This window comes from Engraulis encrasicolus, chromosome 10 (assembly GCF_034702125.1).
Source record: "Engraulis encrasicolus isolate BLACKSEA-1 chromosome 10, IST_EnEncr_1.0, whole genome shotgun sequence".
Classification (NCBI taxonomy): Eukaryota; Metazoa; Chordata; class Actinopteri; order Clupeiformes; family Engraulidae; genus Engraulis; species Engraulis encrasicolus.
The window spans coordinates 41497896-41523939 of record NC_085866.1 but is presented as its reverse complement, the minus strand read 5'-3'; the positions used below and the strand labels follow the sequence as shown (position 1 = coordinate 41523939).

General features: G+C 44.0%; 1 protein-coding gene across 2 annotated transcripts in view; it reads left to right on the top strand.

The window, feature by feature from the left end:
• mtor (mechanistic target of rapamycin kinase) overlaps positions 1–26044 on the top strand; it is a 167099-nt gene that overhangs the window by 69713 nt on the left and 71342 nt on the right. For both annotated transcript variants that reach the window (XM_063208916.1, XM_063208915.1), the window contains exons 29-30: positions 17648–17723; positions 21373–21512. In XM_063208916.1, coding sequence (XP_063064986.1) covers positions 17648–17723; positions 21373–21512 — 216 coding nt within the window. The remainder of the gene's footprint in view (positions 1–17647; positions 17724–21372; positions 21513–26044) is intronic.

Here is a 26044-nt window from a genome sequence, read left to right as displayed (position 1 = left end):
TTAACTCCATACAGTGAAAGTAAAAAAAAATCTTAACAGTGTACATGGGACCGTTAAAACCATAAAATTTAGCTATGAATCAATGAAAGCAATTTTAACTAAATTGAGGCAAACAAGAGGATGCTATTGCCTGTGCAGGACATGTGGTTGGCTGAACAAAAAGCTAAACCATATATATGGAGCTATTTTGGTAAACTTAAAACTTTACAATTTAGCTGTTAGTGATTTAAGCAATTTTACCCAAATTGGGCATAAAAGAGAAATGGCTTGACTCATAGTTCTTTTGAATCTTGACCTTTTGCCCTGTCAGCTTCGTGAATGAAACCTGAATGGTCAGTCACTCAACCCTGGATGCTGTCATCTGTCCAGAACATGTGGTTGCCTGGAAAAAACCTAAACCGTACACATGGGGCTGTTTTGGTGAACTGAAAACTGTAAAATTTAGCTGCTAATCAATGAAAACAATTTAATCAAACTTTGGGGAAAATAAGAGAACAAATTTGTGAAATAGTTCTGTTTACTGCTGACCTTTAGCCCTGTCAGCTTCGTGAATGTATCCTGAATGGTCAGCCACTACACCCTGGATGCTGTCGCCTGCCCAAGACATGTGGTTGCCTGGAGTCCACTCTGGGCTTTTTTCCGTTGCTAGTGCCGGTCAGTTGGGGCTAGTTTAGAAAAACACACATACTGGTGTGTGTCTGCTCAGCATCATCTTCCAGGAAACACACCCGGGCATTTTAAAGAAGGATGTCCTTTACCAGTCCCGGCTCTTACGTAAGATTGAAAAAAGAAGCCTTTTTTTTCTTGTTTTTGTTTTTTGCCTGTATTCCGAATGTCCACAGTGTGTCATTTTTCTGGAATGCAGCAATATTTGGATGAACATTTTCTTCCTGCCACTACAGGTTCCAGTCCGATGCAACTCAGTACTTGCTTACAGTTTAGCAGACGACTACACTGCCCTCTTCCATGGGTGCACTGCACATTGGCTGTTGCCAGTAAAGAAGCCATGTGCCCTCTGTGTTCTTTTTTCGTTCTCATGCAGTCGCTGCTTTCCATCTTGCAATAATAAGCTTGATTGTGTCCTCCGCAGCAAGCGCAGAGGATTTAAATAAGAAACGGAATACCCTAGTGAGTAATTGGCACAGTGGATGCGAATAATTATTTTGTTTAGAAGAAACTCATCCCTTTAGAAACACAATGTCTTTTTTATGGCCTGTTTTCTATTAGTTTCTTTAAACAATGTGACTCCTTTTCAGGTTTTATGGTTGAAAGACGACTTCATGTAACATTTCCAGAATCTCTTTGTAATTTTGAAATCCCATACTCACTTTGCCTGCAGCATAAAATGTGAGAACTGCAGATTTCCAGAGCTGACAGTGAAGTCATTGCTTTATCACGCCATGGTTCGTTGAGTTTTGAATAGTCTTTCAGAGATACCCGAGCCGATAGGAAACTAAAAATCCAGATAGGAACAGTTAAATCATCGCAGTGGAACATGAAAGGCCCTGGACCGTAAGCTGTTGTAAATGTGAATTTTAAATCGATTCGGTTCAGATAACCCTGGTGCAGTAATCCGACAAAGCTAATATCGTTGCCAAGACCAGATGGCATCAGCGCATGCCAAAAGGGCATAAATGGCGGTGATGCCTCATGCATGTCATAGAGTGCGTCATAGCTTGCACTTTCCCGCTTACCTAATTCTTAACACGCGTTCCCTGGAAATACGTAATTGCAGCTATTTTCTGACAACTCCTCCGTGTTAAGGTCCCTCTTGTATCGCACATGTGCCTTTCTTCCCTTTGTGTCTTGTACTAATTTGAATAGAATTTGGTGATTATTACTCCCTGGTGCCGTATTGGATTGCAGTTAGTGGACTTACACCCACATGCAGGTGACTTTTAGCTCAGTGGAAAAAAAACAAAAACACTGTGGTGTGTCCTTTATGATGGGCTGAAATGACAAGTATAACAGTCATTAACCTTAATACAACCTTAATACATTGAATAAATGTTAAATGTTCCCTCATGGGGAGCAATGTTGTCTAGGCATCCTACGCATTTTCCTGACAGATTTCTAGCCCTTGTCTCTTCCTGCATTCTTTGACTCACCAGTAAGGCAACTGGCAATCCTACCAGAGCACATTTAATAATAGTTAAACCTTCTTAAAGCCCTGTCTCCCTGATTATCTTCTGCTGTCTTAACCTGTGTATGTGTGGGTGTTCTCTGTGTATTCAGGCTGTTGTGGCTAGCGCCAGTGACAAGCTGTTGAACTAAACCCTCTGCACATTTCTTTATTAGACCTTCACCTGTGACATAAGTGCCACCCTTGGATGGACTTGGATTCCTCTCTGAATATAGACCTGTTTTTATTTTACCAGCCTGCAGTCTCCAGAGGGGTGTCATGTTGTCATTCCTTGGGCCTCATTAAGACATCAGAAAAGTACACTGTGTGTCTGCCCCATTCATCACCCTCAAAGCCTGCAAATGCCATAAGCGCCAAGATGGCTAGCACCATGGGCTTTCGGTCACATGGCGTTCCCATGCAGCTGAAGGGGTTTTGTTGTCGTTTTGTTCTCATTGGTCAGTTGAATCATCTGTTTGTGCACAGACACACACTCGAACATCTGCAGCCAATCCGATGTGATCATGTCAAGGAAGATGTGTGCACCATGCCCACGTGTTTTATCGGAAAAGACAATACTTGGATGTGATCACTCGCATATTTTAACTGATCCCCTAGGAAGATGGAGCTTTGGGCTTTTTCCTCTTTGGTTTTTGCTTTTTGTGCTTCCTGGTTGAATTTAACGTTATATAGCCAGACTTGAGTCACTCTCCTGTCCTTGCAGGACTTCCACGCCTGGTCTGCATCATGATCCACTGGTCCTGTTTGTTTCCAGCTGGGCGCTGACTCATTTTCCGCCCTTTATAACCTGCCGGGTTCTCCACAGTGTGTGTTTTTTTGTTGTTCTCCGCTCACCCATCGAGCATCCCAGAGTAACCTGGCAACTGGTCTGGGCAAGACTCTAGAACCACACAGTTATTTTAGAGGTGACGAATGACATGCTGTTTGTTCAGGCCACCTAATTTTTGCCCTGTAAAATGAACAGTTAACATCACTCCTCATTAAAATTGAAGATTACATAACGTTGATAACTTTTTGCTGTGGTTTTTGGTGTTACTCCTGGCATGTATTTTTTTCTTCAATGTAGCCTATGCCAGACGTGTACTATTAAGTTAAGCAGACAGTTTTGAAACCATAATTTCCACTTACTGTGAGTGTCAGTTGTCCTATCAAGATAAATGTTTGAAAGGTCATGGATGACAACAGGAGCCAGGTTCCTCAACCATGACTGAAAATTACATAATGCTCAATATGTTTTTATATACTTATATTTTTTTACCCTACTGGAAACTGAGGCAAGGCATTAACCACACAATTCTTTTCCTTCCTCCTTTCTCTAAAAGAGACAGAAAGGACAAAGGCCAGATATGTTGGTGTAAAATGCTCAGTCTTTGATCTCCTTTAATGTCTCTTAAAACAAACTGACAGTGGGTGGTGGATATGTTGGTGGCGTAATATCCTGCTCTGTTAACATCTCCTTGAAATAAACCAAATGGGGATATTCAGTATTTTTAAGACAGGTTTGTACCTTGGATTCTGTGGAGCCACACACCACACTAACTACATTCACATGAGGTCGCGGGAAAAAGTATGTCAGTGTTTTTGAATAGATACGAAATGGCTTCCATCATGGCCTGGTATCAGTCAAGCCTGTGGTGGCATGTGTCAGCGTTGGCAGGCGTGTGAGTGCAGCGTTATGAAGTGGCTGTGTGGTCTCTGCACGGATGAAAAGAGAGGGGGATTGCTGCTGATCCCAGGGGAGTTTCAGTGTCTCTGGAACGCTGCTCGTTGTTTACACTATAAACAACGACAGTGATGGAATGAATCCCTGATGACACCAATGGCTGAACAACCTTTTTGTAATGTGTAAGAGCTTAAATGCTCAGGCTCCAACAGCCGTTGACTAGTGCACTGTTTTAATGCACTGTTTAATGCATAGTCTGCACTGTCTCATTCCCTCTTTTCCGTCGAAAAATTTGATATTTGACCGCAGACGTGACACTTACTGTAAGTAAAATTTGTGAAGCAGTACCTGCAATCACTTCTGATAAGAACATCTGTGTAAGTTAAGCATCAGAAATCGCTTAGCTCATGTAATATCCCCTCACCTGTTGGCTGCCTCCTTGCAATCACACTTTTCTTTTTTTGCTTTTGGTAAACTGCTGAGGAATCAGAGCTGTTTTTTGTTTGGTTGGATTTCTTGTGTTATGAATGCCCTAAAAGCACTAACAAAACATCCGAGCGGAAAAGCACAAGTCTGTATGTGCCATTGTGTTCTCAACTCCTGCGGTCACCGTGGTTACCAGGTGGAAGCGATTAGAGATCGGTGGCCGGGAGCCAGGTGCACTGTCTGCCACCCGCTGAACAGTAGCTGAACCACAAGTGTACAAAAGACGAAACACAAGACTGTTTGTTCCCTTTCCTTCGTCTCTTTGTGTGTGTGCCACTATGCACGCCATGTGACTATTCTCTGAGGTGTAGGGAACACCTTGTAAAAATGTTGTTTGCAGCCACTAATTTGGAGCCGAGACCAGATTTTGGAGCCTAAACCAATTTTTTTTCCTCTGTTTTGGTGATTGCAGTCAACAAAACCCTTTCAAGCGTTTATCTCCGCTGTTGGATCACTGTGAGACTGCTGTCAAACTACAAGACATTTTTATGGATGCAAATGTCCTTTTTATAGTCTAGCCCATGTCCGTTTGCTTTGCACAGATGTAGTAATGATCACCGTATGGACTTCCTAAAAAGGGGCTTTTCAGCTCTCTGTTGTGTTCCTTGCTCTGGGTCAGAAGTAAAACTCAAAACAATTATTTCTGCAGGACACAAAGGCCTTTGAAGTTTGCACAGTACTTGCACAGTTCCACCTGCCTGCAATCCAAATAGAAGTCATCACGTCACCACAGAAATAATGCAAATAGACAGTCGTTTTTTCGCATTGTTTTATACTGGGATCGGGCAGTAAGTGTAAGCTGTTATACAAAACTCAACTGAAATCAACAGAGCCTTTTCGGATTGATTTTTATTTGATCAAAAAAGGAATTAGCTCCCCTAGCATGAAACAGATGTTGTAGGCTGCTATGATACACTTTTTAAATTCAATCAGTGTGTTTGAGGTCCAGGGTTGTCCCAAAGCGCCACACATTGTTCCATTTCCTCATCCAACCAAGTGACGTAACATTCCTGGGAGAGCTAGCCGTTGCTGGCATGAATCAGCTAGGCTGAGCCCCCCTCGAGAGCACCCCTTTGACCCCCTGACCCAGAGGTCACAGGGTCATCATCAAGGCATTTATCCAACTGAGGGTTGACCATGATGTGTTAATGGCGCGCGTATGGTGCTCTTGTTCGTGGCATTTATTGTAGTGGCTTCATTGCAGCTTTGTGTCATGTACTACTCACTCTAAGGTATTAAAAAGTTTATTCGTTCTTCTAATGGACTAATATTATTGTCTAGAATGACATCCTGAGTGGAAACAACTGTTTAATTGGTTGAGTGGAGGTAAACACATCATAAAAAGGGCTATTATGTTCTTTCTTATGGTTTAATCTCTTTGTGAAAGTATTTAAGATAATCACCAATAGATGCTAATGACTCAATGGTTGCCTTTTATTGGTGATCTCATTTGGAAAAGATAATATTTGCGTTATTTTTACCACTTTCAGTGGCAGTCTCTAAGGCATGAAATAATTTTAGTTATGCAACTGACCTCAAGGTTTTCTCAATTTGTCAAAATCATTGGCTTTAAAATGGCCAAAGGTGAAAACCCTTACGGTATTATTGGAGTCACGTCTCACAGTTCGGTAGGCTCCACAACTAGTAACACCCGATACCTCACTGTTATGCAAGGCACTACATGAAGGCAAATTTGTCACTTAGCCCATTTTGTTTTTAACCTGCCCTAGGGATTCGTATGTACAGAGGTAGGAGACCCCCAAACCTCCCATTTACCAAAATGGCCATCATGAAAGTTATGAATATGGGGTTCTTTATTGCTGGTCAGAAAAAGTCCAGGAGGACCATTTCTCTCCATGTTTAAGTGTTAAATTAAAACCACTGAGCGCCAATAAATCTGCTCTGGACTGTTTGGACTGCTGATGAATGCCAGCTAGATGGGCATTTCCCTGATGTCATGGTTTATCCTACAACCCCTGTGTACAGTTAGCGTGTCCAAGAGAGAATTGCGTAAGCAATTTTGAGTACTGAAATGAATCAGGGTGGATTTTGTTTTAGGAATGGATCAGTTTACTCATCTCTCTAATTTGATGAGAAGATGGAATTCCTGAACTTTCCATTGTGTATCTTGATTGTCATGCTGGCAGAGTCTGGGCATTCTTAGTGATCTCTTTGTCTTGAAAACGTAAACCAGTGCGGAGAACCCTTTGTCAACATTCACATTTTGAAAGAGCACAGAGCAGTTGCTTTGATTTTTTCCATCGCTTTTGTTGACAGTGAGACCTCTCTGTAGCCTGCCAGGCTAAATGTAAACATGTGTGACCATATGAAGTTATCTGCTTATCCCCAAAATGGCATTCAGAGTAATCACTGTCTGAAGTAGATGTACCACGGCAGAGTCCCACCTCTTTATTCTCTGAACTTCATCTGTGTATGAAGGCCTCTGATCACTAAGAAGGTCTTGGTACCAACGTGACAAGAGAGGAGTGTCAGAATGAACCCCACCTGTAGAAAGAAGGGGTTTTTTCAGTGTGGCCTGCTGGTCAAATTGTTGATTTTTGGTCAAGAATGTGATCTCCGCATTTATGTTAAATGCTTGAGTTATTAATTGAAGGTTTAAAGACAGGGAAACTTGTTTTGTCTCCAAATGCATCTGTCATCACCTCATGCCCCAGTGGCCCTCAGTGAAACCTGAAGTATCTTATCAGAGGTTTAAATCTCTACATACCTGTCGGCACACAGCCACTTTGGACAGACTCCCCTCTCTTTCTGTCTTTTCAACCTCCAGAAATTGGATTGTTTTCTCATTTCACCGAGCCATGCTTGTTTTCTCAGCTGGTCATCCCATCGGGTGACGTTCTGGGTCAAATTATTGGTCAATCATTTTATAATGGCCCACGTCTCAAATGAATCAGTCAGAGAGCCTCCCGTAGATAGACTTAAGCAAACAGAGCATGCTCCTGCCTCTGTGTCTGACATGAGGTAGCGCGGCATGCCACTAATAAATGATGTGGTGAAATTTGAAAAACGATCTGCTTTCCGAATTAGTCTCTCCCGAAAGGAAATGGCGTATGATATTTCATGGTGTGCTGGACTACTGTTTTTACAAGGGGATATTCTTCTGTCTCCAACTTGTCTAATCAAGCATGTTTAGTTTTGGACGAAAAAAAATCTAAACAGTTAAGGCCAAAGGAGTAATTGCAAAATGTATACCACACCCTGGCTTGTTTTGGAAAGCACAGTTATTTTAAGGCTGGTTCTCTGCAGGTCTATCATGAAGATGTTTGTAGTGTTTCATGACATCCCCACTTACATTTAACTGATAGATTTCTATTTGCCATGTATTTACCATTACCTGAAGAAATGTTTGGATTTTGCCTGGGGGCAACACCCATTGCCTAGGCCAATTGATGTGTCAACAGACATCTTGGAGAAACTTCTGTCAGACTTTCTCTGCAGTCTCCATCCGCTTGCCCCAAGCTGCAAGAGCTAAGTTAACAATACGCTTGGAAAATTCAGTGTTTTTTTTTTATTCCTTTATGAGCAATACTTCATAGCCCATTTGTGGTCTGTGGTCTGGTTTTCTGTGTTTTCAGCACAAGGCCACAGGTATGTGTGGTACCCGAGGACTTGCTCTGAGGTCAGGACCAACCGGTCAGCCACATGCTCCCTGGCAGTCACCCTTACACACCAGCTCCAACCCTTGTACACCAAGAATTAGACCACAAGGGATGAGCTGTGTCTCATGCATATGTGGGTCTTTTTTTTTTATTATTATTTTTTTTAAGAATTCCGAAAGCTTGATTGTGTCCTGTCAGTTTGGCGACTACAGGCGTCATAGCAAGTGGTTTTTGGATGCGTCTGTGAGTGAGCCTTTTACATTGTTGCTATCAGGATGTCTGACCCACCCAAGGTTCTGTCTGTCAACAGTGCTTGAAAGGACCAGGGGATGTATGATGGGTGGAAGACTGGAAGATGGAAAATGGAAAACATCTCTTTGCTCTTAAGCACAGTATACTGGGGTAGAGTAGAGTAGTTGCTGTTGGCTGTAAGCCCATGCACCCTTCCATCCGACAGCATCATTGATTGCAATCAGGCTTTGGTACAAACCAGTCTTTCCCAGAAAGCATGATCCATGTCGAGCATCACAGCCTTGGGCTGGGCCAAGCCTGGCCGTCACCACACATTCCCTGCTTCCAAACAGCCTGTAGGGCCTTGACACGGCTTACAGATAATTACCCGATGGTTCAGTGGCATTTGACGCCACACTACACAGCACCCTCTCCAGACTCCTATTCTTTCTTCTTTGTAATGGGACCAAACAACAACAGCCATAACCACAACAACAACAACACCAACAACAACAACAATAAGACACATGCTCGGAAACATAGCAGTGCAAGGCGACTTAACAACAACACACACATTTGGAGACACAACAGTGCTATGCTCGGCTGTGTTCGACTCGCTTCCATATGGCCCTCAGCTTTTGCTCTGGCGGTTCGGCTAACCAGGGAACAAGGCTCGTTGTTGTTAGAGCATCTCAGGGGGATGTGACTTTATCTGACCTCTGTGCAAAACCACCCAGCCATATCTACCGCTATCGGCTGTTTTCCATTGGCTCATGGCCCTAAAAAACCTATTACAACCAAAGTGTGGCAGGATTATCCAAAAAGGAATCCATGCGTTCATTTACAATTGTTTGCGTTCAGAAGGCAGACTACCAAAGCCTCCAGGAGATATGGGCCATGGATTGGTATATGGAAACACTACTGCATTGTGCAGTCTGTTTGGGTCTTGGTACTGTGATGCAAGCAGGTGATATTTTCCACTGCCCAAAGGGGAGCACCCTTGACCAAGGCAAGCACTAAGGTCGGTCCAGGGGCACCCTCCAAGGTGAAAACATTTTTAACGACCGCTGTTTTACTGTTCTCTTACGTCCAGGACAGCCACTCTGAGGCATCTCTTTTTATAGCGATGGAGTTGTTTGCAGTGGAATGCTTTGAACGCTCCTAGTGCCTTTAATGAATGTTACTCAGAGCTTTCCTTGCTTCTTTACAGATGCACGTGCACACACTCCCATGCATACGCACAAACACACACACATGCACGAACACAGACACCAACGCACGTAAACTCTCGGCAGCTACCGAGTCAGGTGTGGCGAGCACATGCTTGCGTTTGTGCAGAGGCGTGTCTCCCTAGCCTGGAGCCACGCTTCTCTGTTCACCAGGAGGAGGCCGGGAAACGTGTTGTCACCATCCAGACCCATATGCCCAGTCATTACGATCTTAAGTTTAAAAAAATATATACAGTATTACAGCACCCCAGACGCAAGCACACATGTGCCTCTGCATGTGGTGTCAACATACGCACGCACGCGCACACACACACACACACACACACACACAAACACACACACACACACACACACACACACACACACACACACACACACACACACACACACACACACACACACACACACACACACACACACACACACACACACACTGCATGGCGATCAAAAAGTTTTTCCACACTTAACTGCGTGGCCAGTGTGTGTAGGCTGCACAGTGCCCCGATGACTTTACCAGACCGTCTGTAATGGCTGAAAGGCAAGCTTCTGTGCTAAGGTGAAAAAATGAGCTAGAAAAAAGAAAGCTGGGCCGATATTATGTAAGACTCTGAATTGGTGACTGTCCGTAAGGAAAACAGTTAATATTCAGAATTTAAAAAAAGATATTTCCTGAAAGCGTGATTTTAAAAATGTTGTGTAATATCAAATAATCATTCAGCTATGTCCTGTTCCTTAACCTAAAAAGCCAGCCGCAGTTAGTGTTCTCAGGCTTTGACACCCGGGACTGGAGCCAGAGGTTCAGAAGGCTGGACGGCATGAAATTCAGCAGTAATCGAATGAGTATACTTACCAAATTAGATTAGGCTGGAGCGACGAAGAGGGAAGCGCTACCCTCTATTTGTTTCCCCCTACTCTTTCATTGGGTTTTCATTCCAGACTGTGTTTTCCTTTTTCTGGAAGAGCAGTCAGCCCCCAGGTTCAGATGTGTTGGGTGGCAGGGAGTGGCTGAAGAGGAGATGGGAAACGGTTGGCAGGTCTTGTCCTCTTGGAATGATGTACCGTGCCTATTTGGGTTATTTCATATCCGTGAAATGAAGACATCCTCACAAAATATGTACACCCGAAAGGCTTTAAAAACAGCCACATTTTTTCAATGAGCCGCCATTGCCTGCTGCCCAAGGTTCCGCGTCAAGAATGCGCTTTCCATTCGTCTGATGTTTGCTATTATACTGTGATCTCGATTCTTGTTTTTATGTCTGTCAACACCTGTTTTTAAACTAACAAAAAAAATCTACTGTTATGATAGTTTGGTTGGTGCAGGTATTTCAATGTCTTAAATGTTTGGATGGGGGAAAGATTCACTCCATTGCCCTAAAAACATAAACAGCAATATGAAAATTCCTGGCCTTTGAAGTTAGTAACCTTATAAGCTTAGACTTTTACCTTTAACACCTCTTAAAAAGGCTGCACTTTGTCTGACAAGTTCATAATTATTGGCCATGTAGTTATTTGCTCTGCCCAACTCCACTCTAGTCTGTCATGGAACCCATTAGACTTCAGAGTTACGATCTGAATATTGCCTTTCGTTGTAAATCAGGCATACTGATTAGGTAGTTCAGGCCAGCTCTCGTGGCCATAACTCAGGTAGGATGATGTAATCGAGCACGGGGGAAAAGAATACAGTAGACTTCCGCTTTCGGGGTGAACAGAGGTGAGCACTCCCAGGGTGTGTTTATGTCTGGGAGCTCAAAAAAGAGGTTGTCCAGCAGGAAAAGCAGTTGTGGAACATACGAGCTGCGATGGATCAAGACCCTGAACAGTGTGCCTATTCATTTCAGAAGCCATCATTTATGCTCAAAGGTCCTTCCAGGGGAGAATGCTACCTCCTATGCACATCACATAATCCCTGGATAGTCCCAAATCAGTCCATTGTCAACTGTGATTTTTTCCCCCTGCCATCTCAGAAATCTGGATACCTGTTGGTAAAAGCCAGTACTAGGAGAAAGATGCTGCACCAAAGTTCCTCAATGCAGCTTACTGCCAATATGAGAACATTTCAATCCACAAAGCAATGTAACAACAAACAATTTTGTTAAGGTCTTCAACCAGAGGCATCAGCTTATCTTGGTTATTGATTTAGTCTGGATACTCTGTATTGTACTCTATGGAGTCAAAGTAGAATTTCTCCACTGGTGCTGCTATCCAAGAAGTGTGTTATTCCCCCTTCCTTCATGCTGCGATAGCATGTTGATTGCCACTTAGATTTGGACAGTATTATGCTCAAAGTCAAAATTATTATCAAAATCAGTGGCATGATAACTGTCAGAATATACTTATCCAGCAAGTGCCAGACCCTAATACGGCATGCCGCTGAGCAGTGTTCCGCAGTCAGCTTGGAGATGCCAGACCTTGGTAAGCCAACACACAAAACTCACGCAGTGATTGCATTAGGGGACTAGAGATCATATTTAAGGGCAGTGTGCCTCTTGTTATTCCTGGCCAGGACAGCTATGAGCTCGTCTTTGTCTTTGAGAGACAATTATTATAATGTAAGGGTGCATTAGCATTTGGGTTGGCATTCCCGTTTGGAAGAGACATGCACAGGACATGCCAGTGGAAAGGACGTTTTTAATTTTTTTTTATTAGCGGAACATTAGTGGAGTGTGATGAGAAGTTTCCATTCTTTTAATCAGTTAAGCCTCATTCAAGGGATATGGTTTACGTTAAAGGTATTAAAAATTAATTTTATGCGATTGCTTTTCTTTATACCTTCCGTGATATTTACTTTTTCCCCAAAATTTGCCGCACTAATCTTTTTTATTGCCTTCTGATTAATATAAGACCTTTGTTAGAGGGCATTTGCGATGAGTGGAATAAATGTGTCTTTTGGAATATGGTCGAATATGGTCATAAATGTCTGAGTGTTTCACATTAAAAAATATCATGCTTATTTAAGCACATTTCCATTTCACATGCATTCTTTCTAAAAAAATTAAATAATTGCTACCGATTTTAGTTTTGTAGGCCTAATGAAGGAGGATCACCAGAGTGAAGAGACTGATGTGGGATGAAGATGCCATGTTAAACTTTAGTCTTGCCCCTTTAAAAATAAATATTAAACATCCACGGCTGAGTTGCTCCGAGCTCCGGTGATCCTGCTTCATTACCACAGAGTCCTTAGCATTGATGCACTGGATTGCGGAGGCAGAATGACATGTGCTGCTTTTTCTATGTGATTTTAGTTTTGTTTGTTTGTTTTTAGATAGCATCTGGAATGTCTGACTGCGTGGTACATCAAAATATCACCACCCAGACCTGATTAGATAATAGAGTCTGCCCTCAGTGGCACCTGAGTCGTCTCAAGTCTCGTGTGTGGATGAACAGCACAAAGTGGCACAGTGGCCCAAATTGATCTACCGTAGGCTGGTATTTCTTCATTTTACAAGATCTACACAGGGAGTTTGCTGGTCAGTTTGGCCGTGTCAAGCAACAAAGCCAATCATCTGTTTGTGTTTAGATGTGTATGTGTGTGTGTGGGGAGCTCCAGGCCAGATGGCCTCAAAAAAGAGACGTAGAAAATGTCCCCGGGGTTCACACAGGCTTCATTATGTCTCCTGTTACCGTTAGTCATCTCCCAGCAACACATCTGGAATACTAAAACCCCGTCCAACCCGATGCTATACCTTTGTGTGTGTGTGGCTGTATCAGTCAGTGGTAGCGTATGTATATGCGCAGGGAGGCTGTATACAGATTACTGCACTTTTCTTTCCTTGCGAGTTGATTGAGCCGTCCTGCCCAGGGTTTTTTTGGCAGGCGTCAATTTTTTTTCTCTGCAGAGTCAAAATGTAACTCAGGAATGGGTACCTTGGCGAATTGGAACCAGAAACCACATGTGAGCATGGGATCATCAGCTCTTCTCTTTCTACTGCCCCCGCCCCCACCATCACCATCTCACCCCATCCCCAAAACCCCTTCACTCCCATCAACTATCTCCCTCCCTCCCTCTCTCTGGCACTCTCTCTGACTCTCTCTCTCTCTCTCCTTCTCTCTCTCTCTCTCTGGCACTCTCTCTCGCTCGATAGCTCCTTGCCTGTTAGGTTATATAACACAATTGAAGGCTTGACCACCGAGTTTCCAGACTAATGCATCCTTTTGTAGTTTGCTAAGAAATGGTCCTTTGTCTCCTTTCTTTTGGCTGTGTAACAGTTGCAAGTACTTGCACATGTTAAGCTCTTTTTTTTGGTTCAGGAGTATAAGGACATTACTCTCCAGGCAGAAGGCTGTGTTTTTGGCATTAGCTTACCACCAGGTATCAGACTTTGCACACAAGTCTGGCTGGCTGCAGGGGCTCTCCTTTCCTCCTCCGGCTTTATTACTGCCATTACTTTGATGTCGGTTTGAAGACATTGGCAGAAAGGCCTAGAGGAAGAATTGACGACGAATGGAAGGAAGGATAAGCCAAAATCTCTGAGTAATTAAATCCTTCTTGAGTGGTCTGATTGCACCGTGTGGTCTGTATGCTTGAAAGAGGGGTTTTTTTGGGGTTTTTTTTTTTGCAATTTTCTACCAAGAACTGTAATGACTGTAAGAGAGGGCATAAATAATCCTTATATGTTATACCATTTTTGTTTTTTGTTTTTTTAATCTCATTGTGATGTACAACCACCTACATGATTACATATGATCTTCTGAATTTTTGTGATAATGAGTGTCTTCATTCTTGTCTCAGTCTTGTCTAGCGGTCCTGTGCCTGCAAATTGTCCTATGAGACAGCTTTAAAAAAAACAAAACAAAACAGATGAATGACATAACAATCTTGACATAGATCTATGCTGTGCCAAAGACCATTGCAAGTAGTATCAACACAACAGCCAGTCCAAATAATTTCCCTTTTTGAAAAACTCCAATGGGAATAAACCACTGATACTGAACCCATCTGATAACACTCAAGATCTGCAATATTAGCACAATCTAAACCCTCTCTGCAAGACAACGCAGCAGTCATGCGGTGTCAGACAGACTGTTTGTCTCATCAGTCTTGTCTTTAAAAGCCAGCATTTGACTGGTGGCAATGACTGAGGCCAACATCCTCAGATGAATGACTGGCGCTGCTTCTCTGTTGTTCCTGGTTTCTGCGCTTCAGCTCCGTGTTGAGTGCTCCGTGCACTGCGGAACATCTTCAGCACTGCTCTGTTAGTTAGAGCAGTAACGAAATAATTTATCACTGGTTGTCTGTGATGATTTCTTGAGAACACATACATGCACCCATTCTCTCTTTTCTCTCTCACTGCACTGTGTATGTCTTTTCCTGTATTGGCAGCAGACGCTCAGTAATTTATCTAGCGGCGTTGAGCTTCTATCCCACAGGGCATAGTCACAAGTTGGTTCAGCGGTTTAAAGAGTTTGGTTGGCCTAAGGCGGGTTGATCTTTGGCCACCTTCAATCATTTCACTCTTCAGGAAAACCCCAGAGAGGAGGACCCCCTATGTAGAGAGGAAGGATATCACCCAGCCGCTTTCAAAGAACTCAAATGACACGCGTGACTCCTTTTGCTGTTTTGCTCTCAGCGGCCTATTAGGAGACGGATTGGGCGCCAGCTCAACGTGAACCCAGGGACATTTTCCTGCCAGAGATACTGCATTATAACCTCATGAGGTGACGATGAAATTCGAGCTCCATGCTCCGTCCACCCGCGTCCTGCTAACACTTAAAATGTTAAACCAAACATTCAAACACAGAGGTGTTTTGTTTGCACTGTTTAGCTGGAATTATGTAATATCCTTATTCGCATACATGCTGTTAGAATAATTATATTTTAACATTTTATTTGTGTGTTATTCTATGCAAGAAATAAAGGTGTTTATTACATCTATACTGTGTGCCACAAAACACACTTCATTCAAGTGGGACCATGAGTGTTGCCATAGAGTAATAAAGTTCTCTTATTTTATAGCTGCCGAGTATAGGGACTGTGTCATGTAGGGTGAATGCATTTACAAATGAATTGATTTGAATGACACCTTCTCTTTAAGGCTTGATAGACGTTCTATTTATTGAAAGACTGTTGCATAATTATCTAGCCATGCAATATAGAAAGTATAGATGGCTTGAAACTCATCTTGACTTTTCAGTATCTAAAAAGTCCTCAGTGAGTTTTATTCTTGAGCCATTCACTCTGACTCTTAACATTATCTCGCACATCAGTACACGTAAGTCTGTAACCAACTAAAAGAGTCACACGCTCCATTCTGCTTTGTTCGATTGCCACGGCTAGCAGTGTCAAATTGATTAAGTAGAGGGCCTCAGTGAAGGTGAAGGATAGCAGCAGATTCAACGAGCCTCCAAGTTTCACATATCAAGTGTAATTTCCCAAGTTCCAAATATATGACTTTCAGCCGCCGGTCTCAAAATTGGCTCCATCCACACACAGCATGTTTAACTTCTGGCCCCATGCTGTAGACACAGCACTGTGTCCCCAGCTTTGTAAGGGGTCAGTACTAACCAGCCAAAAGCCGGATATTGATGGGTGTTCCCCTCACAGCGGCAAGCTGGGACCTCTGTGGAAGCGGGCCTTAGTGTAAAATAACAGTGCGCGCAGGTGTCGGCGGGGGGTGTAGTGTAGTTCTCATCACCTCTTTGAGAGTCTCCAGTCTGACGACTGCTGATGGGAAAACCTTGACAGTGCGCATCCATCATGATCATCCACCAGCAGTAACACAACAGCGGCAGATCCACTAACGTCTGACGTCTGACAGACCCCAGCTCCAGACGTATAGCGCAGCACACACATCAAGTGATATTTTTGTTCCTGTAAGTTGCTTCTTACCGAAACTCGTTTCTCTCTCGGTCTCCCACCAAATGTTGTTGCACTTTAGCAGATGTAGGAGTCGAGTGGAGTAGGCTCGGCCCTGATGCTGGCAGTGCAGGGAGAGGGGCTGTGATGCGGCCTGCCCTGGCTTTTCTCATGAGTGCTTCCAGATGGGGGAGTTTCTAAACACGCATTAGGGGGATCAGAGGACATGACAGCAATATAGATGGCTAGGCCGTTTATCTCGCCCGGCCATCATCACGATTACACTCAGTCTGAGTCTGCATCACAACCCGCAATCTCTGTGCGCTCTACCCACGTCTACCTGGGAAGGAGTTTTAATGATGACTTTTTACAGGGCATAATACAAACAACCAGTCGAGGCCAATAAATTGTCTTTCGGTAGTAGAAGGTGTGCAACGTCTGACAACGGGCCCGGATTAATAGGTGTTAATAGGATAATCGGGACTTAGTTGAGCTTGTGATGAGGTGAGGCTGGCGTGCAGATGCTGTGACGTGTGCAGAGAAACAGCTTGTGAAATCTGTTATTATTCCCTAGTTGTGAGATGTTCCACCACCTTTTGTTCTTCTTCATCCAAAGCGATTAACTTTTGTTTATTGCATCCCTCCTGTTCAGACAGCTGGTGCTTTTGATAAAAAGCTGCTGCACGCATCTTCTAAATGGCTCAGTGGAGGAAATTTGTACAAATTATCACAAGACTGTTACAGTGCAATAACTCTGTCAGCCGCATTGTTTATAAGGCCACTGCAGCCGTGGAGCCGTGGTTGGACTCAGATGTCGCCTGCGATCTCAGAGGGATTTGGCCCCCAGTTACTGTACTTCCTCTCTGCACTGTTTAGCTGTTATTTTTCCCAAGAAAAGCACCCCCATCTCATCACCCAGACCCCCTTCCCTTAAATGTTCTAGCTTGTGCTGGGTCTGGGGTGCCATCGTTCAGACGGTGGACGGCCTGGAAGTCTGGAAGTCGTTGCTTCTGTTTCATCGGGCTCTGATCGGGCCTTATATACCTGACCTCAGCCATCATCCATCACACTGTCATAGTACTCCCCTGAGCAGCCAGACGCCTGCCACAGGAAGGTCACACACACACACACACACACACACACACACACACACACACACACACACACACACACACACACACACACACACACACACACACACACACACACACACACACACACACACACACACACACACACACACACACACACACACAAGCGTAACCCTATGCTTTCTCCTATGTGTCCACAGAGAGAGATACACACGCACATAGTATATACACTCACGTGTGTACACGGATGCACGCACAAGCACACGGGCGCGCACACACACACACACACACACACACACGCCTGCGTTGCTGTGTGGACACAGGGACACACATAAACACACACACACAGCAGAATCTAACACATGCTCTCTGTGTTTCTCATGTGTTTCAGCATCAACAACAAGCTGCAGCAGCCAGAGGCAGCATCAGGGGTGCTGGAATATGCCATGAAGCACTTCGGAGAACTGGTAAGATTCATTTATCGCTTCCTCTCTATCTCTCCATCTCCTGCTCCCCCTCTCTCCCCCTCCCTCACTCTCTTTCTCCATCACTGTGTTTTTCCCTCTCATCTCTGTGTGCATCTCTCACTCTCGCTCATTTGATCTGTCTTCCCCGTGCCTGTTCCACTCTTGGTGGAACCCAATCTTAATAGCCCTAATGGAATGGCTCACCATGCACCATACCCCCCTCGCCCTTGCTCTTGCACAGACATATGCACTCATGTGCACTCCCCTGGCCACAAAATGAGTACAGTTTCAGACACGTGCCCCTGCACATATTGTACAGTACTTCTCTCTCACACACACACACGTGGATGTGTGCATACCCAGTCAGTCAGGGTTATGTGGAAGGCATTTTGATTTCTAGTGTTGTGGGTTAAATGTACTACTTGAAGACAGATATGGCTAATTCAGCTTGGTTCCTCCTCTGTTCATAGTATTGATTCGCACTCAGACTGGGCATGTTTTTATTTAAAACAGGATTTTCTACTGCGTGATGCATTGAAATTAATAATCTTGTCTAGTTGTTAGATTTCATCACTTCAATTCAATGACATGGAAATCTGAATTCTAGAAGATCCTGAAGATCCTTTAACCATGAAATTTCACCGCTCACTCTGTAGGGTGTGCATGTTACTTTAAACACACCCACGCCTGTAAATGGACAGCGTTAATGCACACGTGTTTATTCCTTTATGTAACAATGTTGGGCCTGCATCATCCAGTGTGACTGCATCATCCAGTGTGACCAGGTGACCTGGCCATATGTGAACCCCTGCACTTTCCACTGTCACATGTCCCATGGCGCTCTCCAAAAAGAGCAATGTCCAGATATGAGCACCATGCCCAGATATGAGCTGAGTGACTAACATCAGACATGCCTCGGACATGAACGCGACTTGTTTTTTCCACGCCCGTTGCATAAGACTTCAGACAAGGGCCTCTTTTGTTTGGCTTTGATTACCTCTCTCTCTCTTTGCTTGTGTTGGTTTAATTGCAGCAAGATGTAATAGTGCTCTCCAGCAATCATCCCCGTCTTGATCCAGTGTTTGCTACATACACCAGTGTCCAATTTTGACCTTTTGTTTTGGCGAATCGGGGCTGACAGACAGCCAGACATCATCACTGAGGCACGTGTCTCCAGGAACGTGTTAAGGACATTAAGGAGAGACGTCTGTGGTGGATGGTGAGGGTGATGGTGACAGCAGCAGCATGTGCAGAAAGGGCAATTTTACACAGCTCATGGCGTTAAGGTAACATTTAAGGAACGTTTTATCCGCAATTTACTTTATTGAGTGTCTGCAAGGAGCTCAGAACCTTTCCTAACCGCGTGAGCTCCCACCCCCCCAACTGTTTCACGGGTTGGAGGTTTTGATTTTATGGGCCAGGCCACTTGTTTTTTCCCTCCCTTTGTCCCTTTTCAATCTCACATTTTTTTTGGTCTGTATTCACCATGGTTGCACAACTTGTTTGAAGTATCAGAGAAAGACTTCCAGAAGATTTTTGGAAGAAGAACTGCCAGTCAGCAGATCTGATCCTGGTCTCATTTCCATGCTGCTTCTTTTTGTACCAGGAAGCCAGAAGGTCCCAGTGTTCCTTCTTATTTCCCAGCTCTCTCGTTACCAGCTGACCTGTCAGTCAGTCAGGCGCATCACCTAGTCTTCGCAGGTCATTGGAGGACATTATCACGTCATGGGTTGCTGAATGTTCTAGTTAAATTTTAATAGATTCCAAAAAAAAACCTACAACAATAGCTCAGTTCAGAAGTTGCACACACACATGGAACATGCAGAAATTATATGCGTTATATATAGTATATACGTACCCTCATTTACCAATTTGGGCCTGTCATTTTTTTATGAAACTACTAAAATGTTTCCTGATGAGGAATGTAATGGGCCAATTCCTGCTACTGAGACGTGACGTTTGTTGAAACTGCTTTGTGACTCACTTCACCTACAAAGTGGCCAGACGTTGATTTTCATGTGAGCACCACTCCTCTTTTGCCCCAAGTGTTTGCAAACAGAGTTGACAGTAGCTTATTGTTGCTGGTGTCTTGAAAAATGAAGACTGGGGCCAATGCATAGTCTTCTGTGCGCTCGCTCGCTCTCGCTCTCGCTCTCGCTCTTGCTCTCTCGCTCTCGCTCTTGCTCTCTCTCTCTCTCTCTCTCTCTCTCTCTCTCTCTCTCTCTCTCTCCCTCCACTGCCTCTACCTCTACCTCTCCCTTCCTGCACACCACCCATCCATCCTCTAAAGGCCTGCTACGTTGTCTGTCCATGTGTTTATTTTGCCTTGTTGTCATAGGTGCTAGTTGTCACTGAAGCCCAGCTTGAGGTGCCTATGAAACCTTCAGGGATTAAAAGACCTCCCAGCTAGAGGTCCCTTCAACACCTCCACTGAAGTGTGGGTGGTGTGAATGATAATTGGACATTAAAATCAGCAGTCTGCGGTCCTTCAGCTGCTGCAGAGTGCGAAGGAAACGTGTTTTGAGTACACAGGGCACTCTCTTGTGTATGTGTTCAGGCAGTGAGTTTGATCACTGACGTAACATTGTGTTACGAAAGCAAGTTTTTTACACATATATATATATTAAGGCTTTTTATACCTTTATTTTTGACAGGACAGTGGAGGATAGACAGGCAATGAGTGGGGAGAGAGAGACAGGGAAGGACCAGCAAATTACCTGGGCCAGAATCGAACCCGGGTTGCCGGCGTAGCAACCTAGTGCCCCACTATTGGGCCACGGCACTGCCACGAAAGCAAGTTTAGACTTGGAATCGTTTGAGCAGTGGACATCGATTGTGCTCTCTTGTTCCTTTTCCTCCAGAAAAAGAACATCTGTTTCTCTTAACTTTAATTGGCAAAAAGAATCCTAGGCGCTCAGCCTATGGGTGTTCTCATGTTCATTTTAATGATGGAATGTCCTTCACTCAATTGTCAATGCACTTTTGTGAAGAAAATGTCAATGTCATCACCGAACCATAAAACAGCAGAATGGAGTTCATGGTTTTATGGACATGATCAGTTTGATAAATCATAGCAGAATGGAGGCTGATGTCTTTTTCTCCTGTGTCTTTAGACCACCTATAGTGCATCTATGAAATTTTGATTTCAGTGATGGGGGAGACAGGCAATGTCATGGCCGCCATCATCACTGTCTCCGTTTAGATCATCCCTGAAGTCATTCCTGTTTTGGTTTAATAGTACTTTAATACTGTAGCATGATATTGATTTGGATGGCAACAGCAAATCTGCAAAACAAAGCAAAAAGACGTACGTCACCTATTCATTGCCTCATTGTCTTGGAAGGTTCCATGCTCAATTGCTTTTGAACCAAGGGAGTGTAGCATCACATTGCTCCAGGGACTGTATCCACTCTCCTGTACCTAACTAAGTCACTTTCATTCAAGTGTCATGTAATTCAAGGCCTCAGACAGCTTAAGCTGGGCGCTGAGACAAAGTCTGTTGATCGGACCACCCACCCATTACATGCTATGTAATGAGACCCCAATTCTGGGCCCCTTCTCTCCCTGGGCCTTAGACAACTGACCCTTTTGTGCCCTCCCCCTTGTGGCTTCCCTATCTAATTTACTGAAACACCCTCGCCCTCTGCAGGAAATCCAGGCCACGTGGTACGAGAAGCTGCACGAGTGGGAGGACGCCCTGGTGGCCTATGACAAGAAGATCGACCTCAACAAGGAGGACCCAGAGCTCATCCTGGGCCGCATGCGATGTCTGGAGGCTCTGGGGGAGTGGTGAGTATTATATGATACAATCCCTAGCAAAGAATATGGAATCACCCATCTTATAGGATGCTCATTCAGCTGTTAAATTTTGTAAAGAAAAAAAGTCATTTTTAAAAGGCAACGGTTACATTTTTTTAGAGTATGCACGGTCTACAGGCCCAGGGAAGAATGGTAAGTACTGTAGCTGTGGTATCAAAAAGGACATAAAACGTGGACACATGCTGACACGTGCACACACATACTCAAGCACACAAAAATATTCTTCTACTTCTAGGTAGAAGAATTCTTCACTCGTGCAAAAAAAGTATGCACGCACACACGCGCGCGCGCACACACACACACACGCACGCACGCACGCACGCACGCACGCACGCACACACACACACACACACACACACACACACACACACAAATTCCTCCACCAGGTAGGAGCCCATCATCTTTTACGAGCTGGGCAGTACCTGTCCATGTTCATTTGTCAAAAGAAGTCCTGCCCTTAGTGGAATCCCGGGCCGAAGCCATATTCTTTTATGAGCCTGGTGTAGAGCAGTTACCTTAGACATGGTGTCTTGTGTCAGGTTGATGTGTTTTTTTTGTTTTTATGACATTGCCTCTCCCATCCCAGCCCAACTCTAATGATCCCTCATACCGCATGGTGCATGCATAGCATCCATTTAGAAGATGCCTGTGCTCGTTCACAACACAAATTGCGCAAAGCAAGGCCATCATGAGTTATACCTGTGTGTTAAAATCAAATGCACATAACATGCCAGAGAAGGTCTGTGAATGCGATCCAGGACTCATATGAAGACCATCAGTCTTACTCCTTCACTCTCTCTCTCTCTCTCTTCACTCCCTCTGGCGTGTAGTTGGCATCTCACCCCTGCCTTCTGCTTCTTCTCATCCTCCACCAACGCTGACTGGATGTCAGTTCCAGCTCTTTTGTCAGCGCTGGTTTGTGAGCGTTGGCTGGATGGAGGATGATATACATACATGCATTTATAACTACATACATATACATATAGGGGATGAATTTACCTGCTGCTCCATGTACAAATGGACCAATTGTGTGGGTACTCGATGCAATTTCTGTTCCAGTATTCTTGTCAAGCACTGTTTGGTGCATTCTGAAAAACGTGTGGCACTGATTTGTAATGTAGTGTATTTACAGCACATCACAGTGAAGTGTTGTATTGTCATACACAACTATTGAAAATGGTTTGGCCTCTTCAACCAAAGATATGTGTTCAAAGAGTTATGCTTAGATTTATTGCCTGTGGTATTGCCAGTGGTTCCCACAGTGGGGGTTGCGACCAGTACTGCAGGGAGATCGGTGCGAAAAAAGGGCTGTGCTTTCATATAAGTAGTATATGAATTGGTTAGTAACAGTATTCACTTTGGCTTATCAATACATGTCTTTAATTTCGTGGAAATTTCAGATTAAAATGTAGCAATAGTAGCCCCTTAATTCACACCATACCATCTGAGGCATATTGTAATGGTCATTGAAAGGTTAATTACCAGTAGTACTACTGTACTACTATGACATGACACAGGGCCTTTAGTAATGCACTATGACTCTCTAATGGCCATTCTGGTAACAACAAATTCATAACGCTGTGTTTTAGCGGGTTAAGAGGCAAAAGCATTTGCACTGTAGCATTTGGAGTTTGTGGGTGGAGAAGGGGTCACCGAAAATGGGTTCCCAACCAAAAACATTTTTTGGTAACCACTGGGTTAAGAGAACCGTTCCGTGTATACGAGTGTCTCTTAAGATTAGGGGTGTTGTTCAGGATGCCTGGTGTATTGTGACAGCTCTGGCAGTCACGGTGGCGTCCCACCAGACGCGGTATAATAATATTGTGTGCTGCTGCTGATCGGAAAGGCAAACTTTGAGAGCTCCCCTCCCGCAGCCCATACTCATCCAAAGTGACACTTTCTTGGTTGACCACTGATTGATTCTTGCGGGGAAAAAGTGATGAGAGGGGAAAAAATGCACGCAAACTCTGGGACGCATCATGGGTTGTACAAATCGATTTTTCTTGAGTGACAATGTTCATCAAGGGATCTGTTTTTGAACTCTTCTTACGTTATGTAACCACTGTGATACCTTTCCTTTTAATCATGTGACTCTCACACACGTAACTGTGCTGGGTGGTGTGTGTGTGTGTGCCTCTCTTTATGCGCGCACACACACACACACACACACACACACACACACACACACACACACACACACATACACACACACACTCACACACACACACACACACACACACACACACACACACACACACACACACACACACACACACACCAGTGTTAATTTCGTCACCTTTTTTTGATTTAGTCTTAGTCTTAGTCACAATGACGAAAATCAATTTTAGTCTTAGTCATATTTTAGTCATTGCCTTCCCAATTTAGTCTTAGTCTTTGTCAAAATGACGAAAATCAATTTTAGTCATAGTCAAATTTTAGTCATTTTAGTCATTTTAGTCAACATTTCACATTTTAGTCAACATTTCAATTTTTAGTCATTTTAGTCAATAATGTGTAAAATAAATAACCTACAATGGCTATTGTTATTTCACAACTAATATTGCCTATTGCAGCAAATATTCACCTTGTTACTTGGTCATTTTCCACCAAAACCCAAATCAGTAATTTCAACATCATAGAGCAAAAGAGCATCACACACACACACACACACACACACACACACACATCCAGGTGCAGGCTGCGCTCTCTCTCTCTCTCTCTCTCTCTCTCTCTCTCTCTCTCTCTCTCTCTCTCTCTCTCTCTCTCTCTCTCTCTCTCTCTCTCTCTCCCTCTCTCTCTCTCTCGTGCATTAGAAGCTGCTGCATATTATATTTCATTTTGAGTTTGATCACGGAGGAAGCTACATGCTCTTCTTCACCTGACCGCGGGACTTAAAGCCTGCAGATTGCCGGCAGTGGGAAGACCAGACATCCCAAGTCTGCATGAAGTTCAAGAAGTCTCCCTGATAGTGGCTTCCCGATGACCACGAGTCAGATAAAATACTGCTGATGTTAGACTATGCAAGTTAGCGGTTTTGGTTTGCCCTGCAAAAGTCCCAGGAAAAATAGTTAGGCAGGGGTATGCAGACTGGACGATAGAAAGGACACGCACATACAAATATTTAAAGGGACACTCCACCCATTTTGCATTAGGCTTTCCATTGATAGACACCCAGTCATACTTTTGAATGGTCTTTCAAAAATCTCTCAATTCCCCCTGAGATAGGAGAAATCCGCATTCATCTCTTAACACTTCCTATGTCAATGATGTAAAAATTGTCATTTTGCATCATCGACATAGGAAGTGTAAGAGAGGTGGATTTCTGTTGAGACTACAAGCCTTTTTCCCACCTTTTCAACCCCACCCATAGGGGGTTGGACCTAATGCTCTAACAGACCTGTCACAGATCAGTGTCCCAGTGCTTTTGAAATCACTGGCATTGAGGCTCCAGTAAGCAGTGTTGCCAGATTGGGCTGTTTCCCACCCAATTGGGCTGCTTGGGATGGCCGTCTGCGGGTAAAAATGGCATTTTACAGGAAAACTCGCCCAATCTTTCCCATCGACATCAATAGAATTGGGCGGGATTTAGTGCTTCCAGGCGGATTTTGAGCATTTTTTTGGGCTGGAAATCATCAGCCTCATCTGGCAACACTGCCAGTAAGTCACTGGCATAGCTGGAAAGGAGAAGCTGGAGCACACTGCAGCTTCGTTTTCAAGACTTTATTTTGTGCACACACCCGACCAACGTTTCGGTGTTGCTACACCTTCTTCAGAGTCAAATGATAGCAAGAGAGAGACACACATTTCAGGACTTGACATTCACTTATGATCCCACTTGGTTTGGCTAAATTGGTCTCATCTCATTGCAGGTAATTGACCCCACCCCCCAACACCAGGACAGGATTGCAGACAATTAGACAGAGAGGCTTTGTGGAAAGGCATTTTGGATTCATACTCTAAATTCAGTGGAGCTTCAGGGCATAAATGAGGAACACAATATGTCTTGCTCTCTGTAACAAATTGTTCCAGCATCGCGGCTGTGGTCTTCTAATAACTTAATTGTAGCTGTGGTTTTATTGACAATGTTCTTTGTGTATTGTTTTTTTCACTTTTTTATTTTGTTTTGGGAAGTTGGCAAGCTGTCTAATTGTCTACAATCTTGTCCTGGTGTTGGGGGGTGGGGTCAATTACCTGCAGTGAGATCAGACCAATTTAGCCAAACCAAGTAGGATCACCTGTGAATGTCAAGACTTGAAATGTGTGTCTCTCTCTTGCTATCATTTGACTCTGAAGAAGGTGTAGCAACACAGAAACGTTGGTCGCGTGTGTGCACAAAATAAAGTCTTGAAAACTAAGCTGCAGTGTGCTCCAGCTTCTCCTTTCCAGTGATGTATGTCCCACTGTGATGCACCTGCAAGCAGGGTTGCCAGATGAGGCTGATGATTTCCAGCCCAAAAAATGCTCTAAACCAGCCTAGAAGCTCAAAATCCCGCCCAATTCTA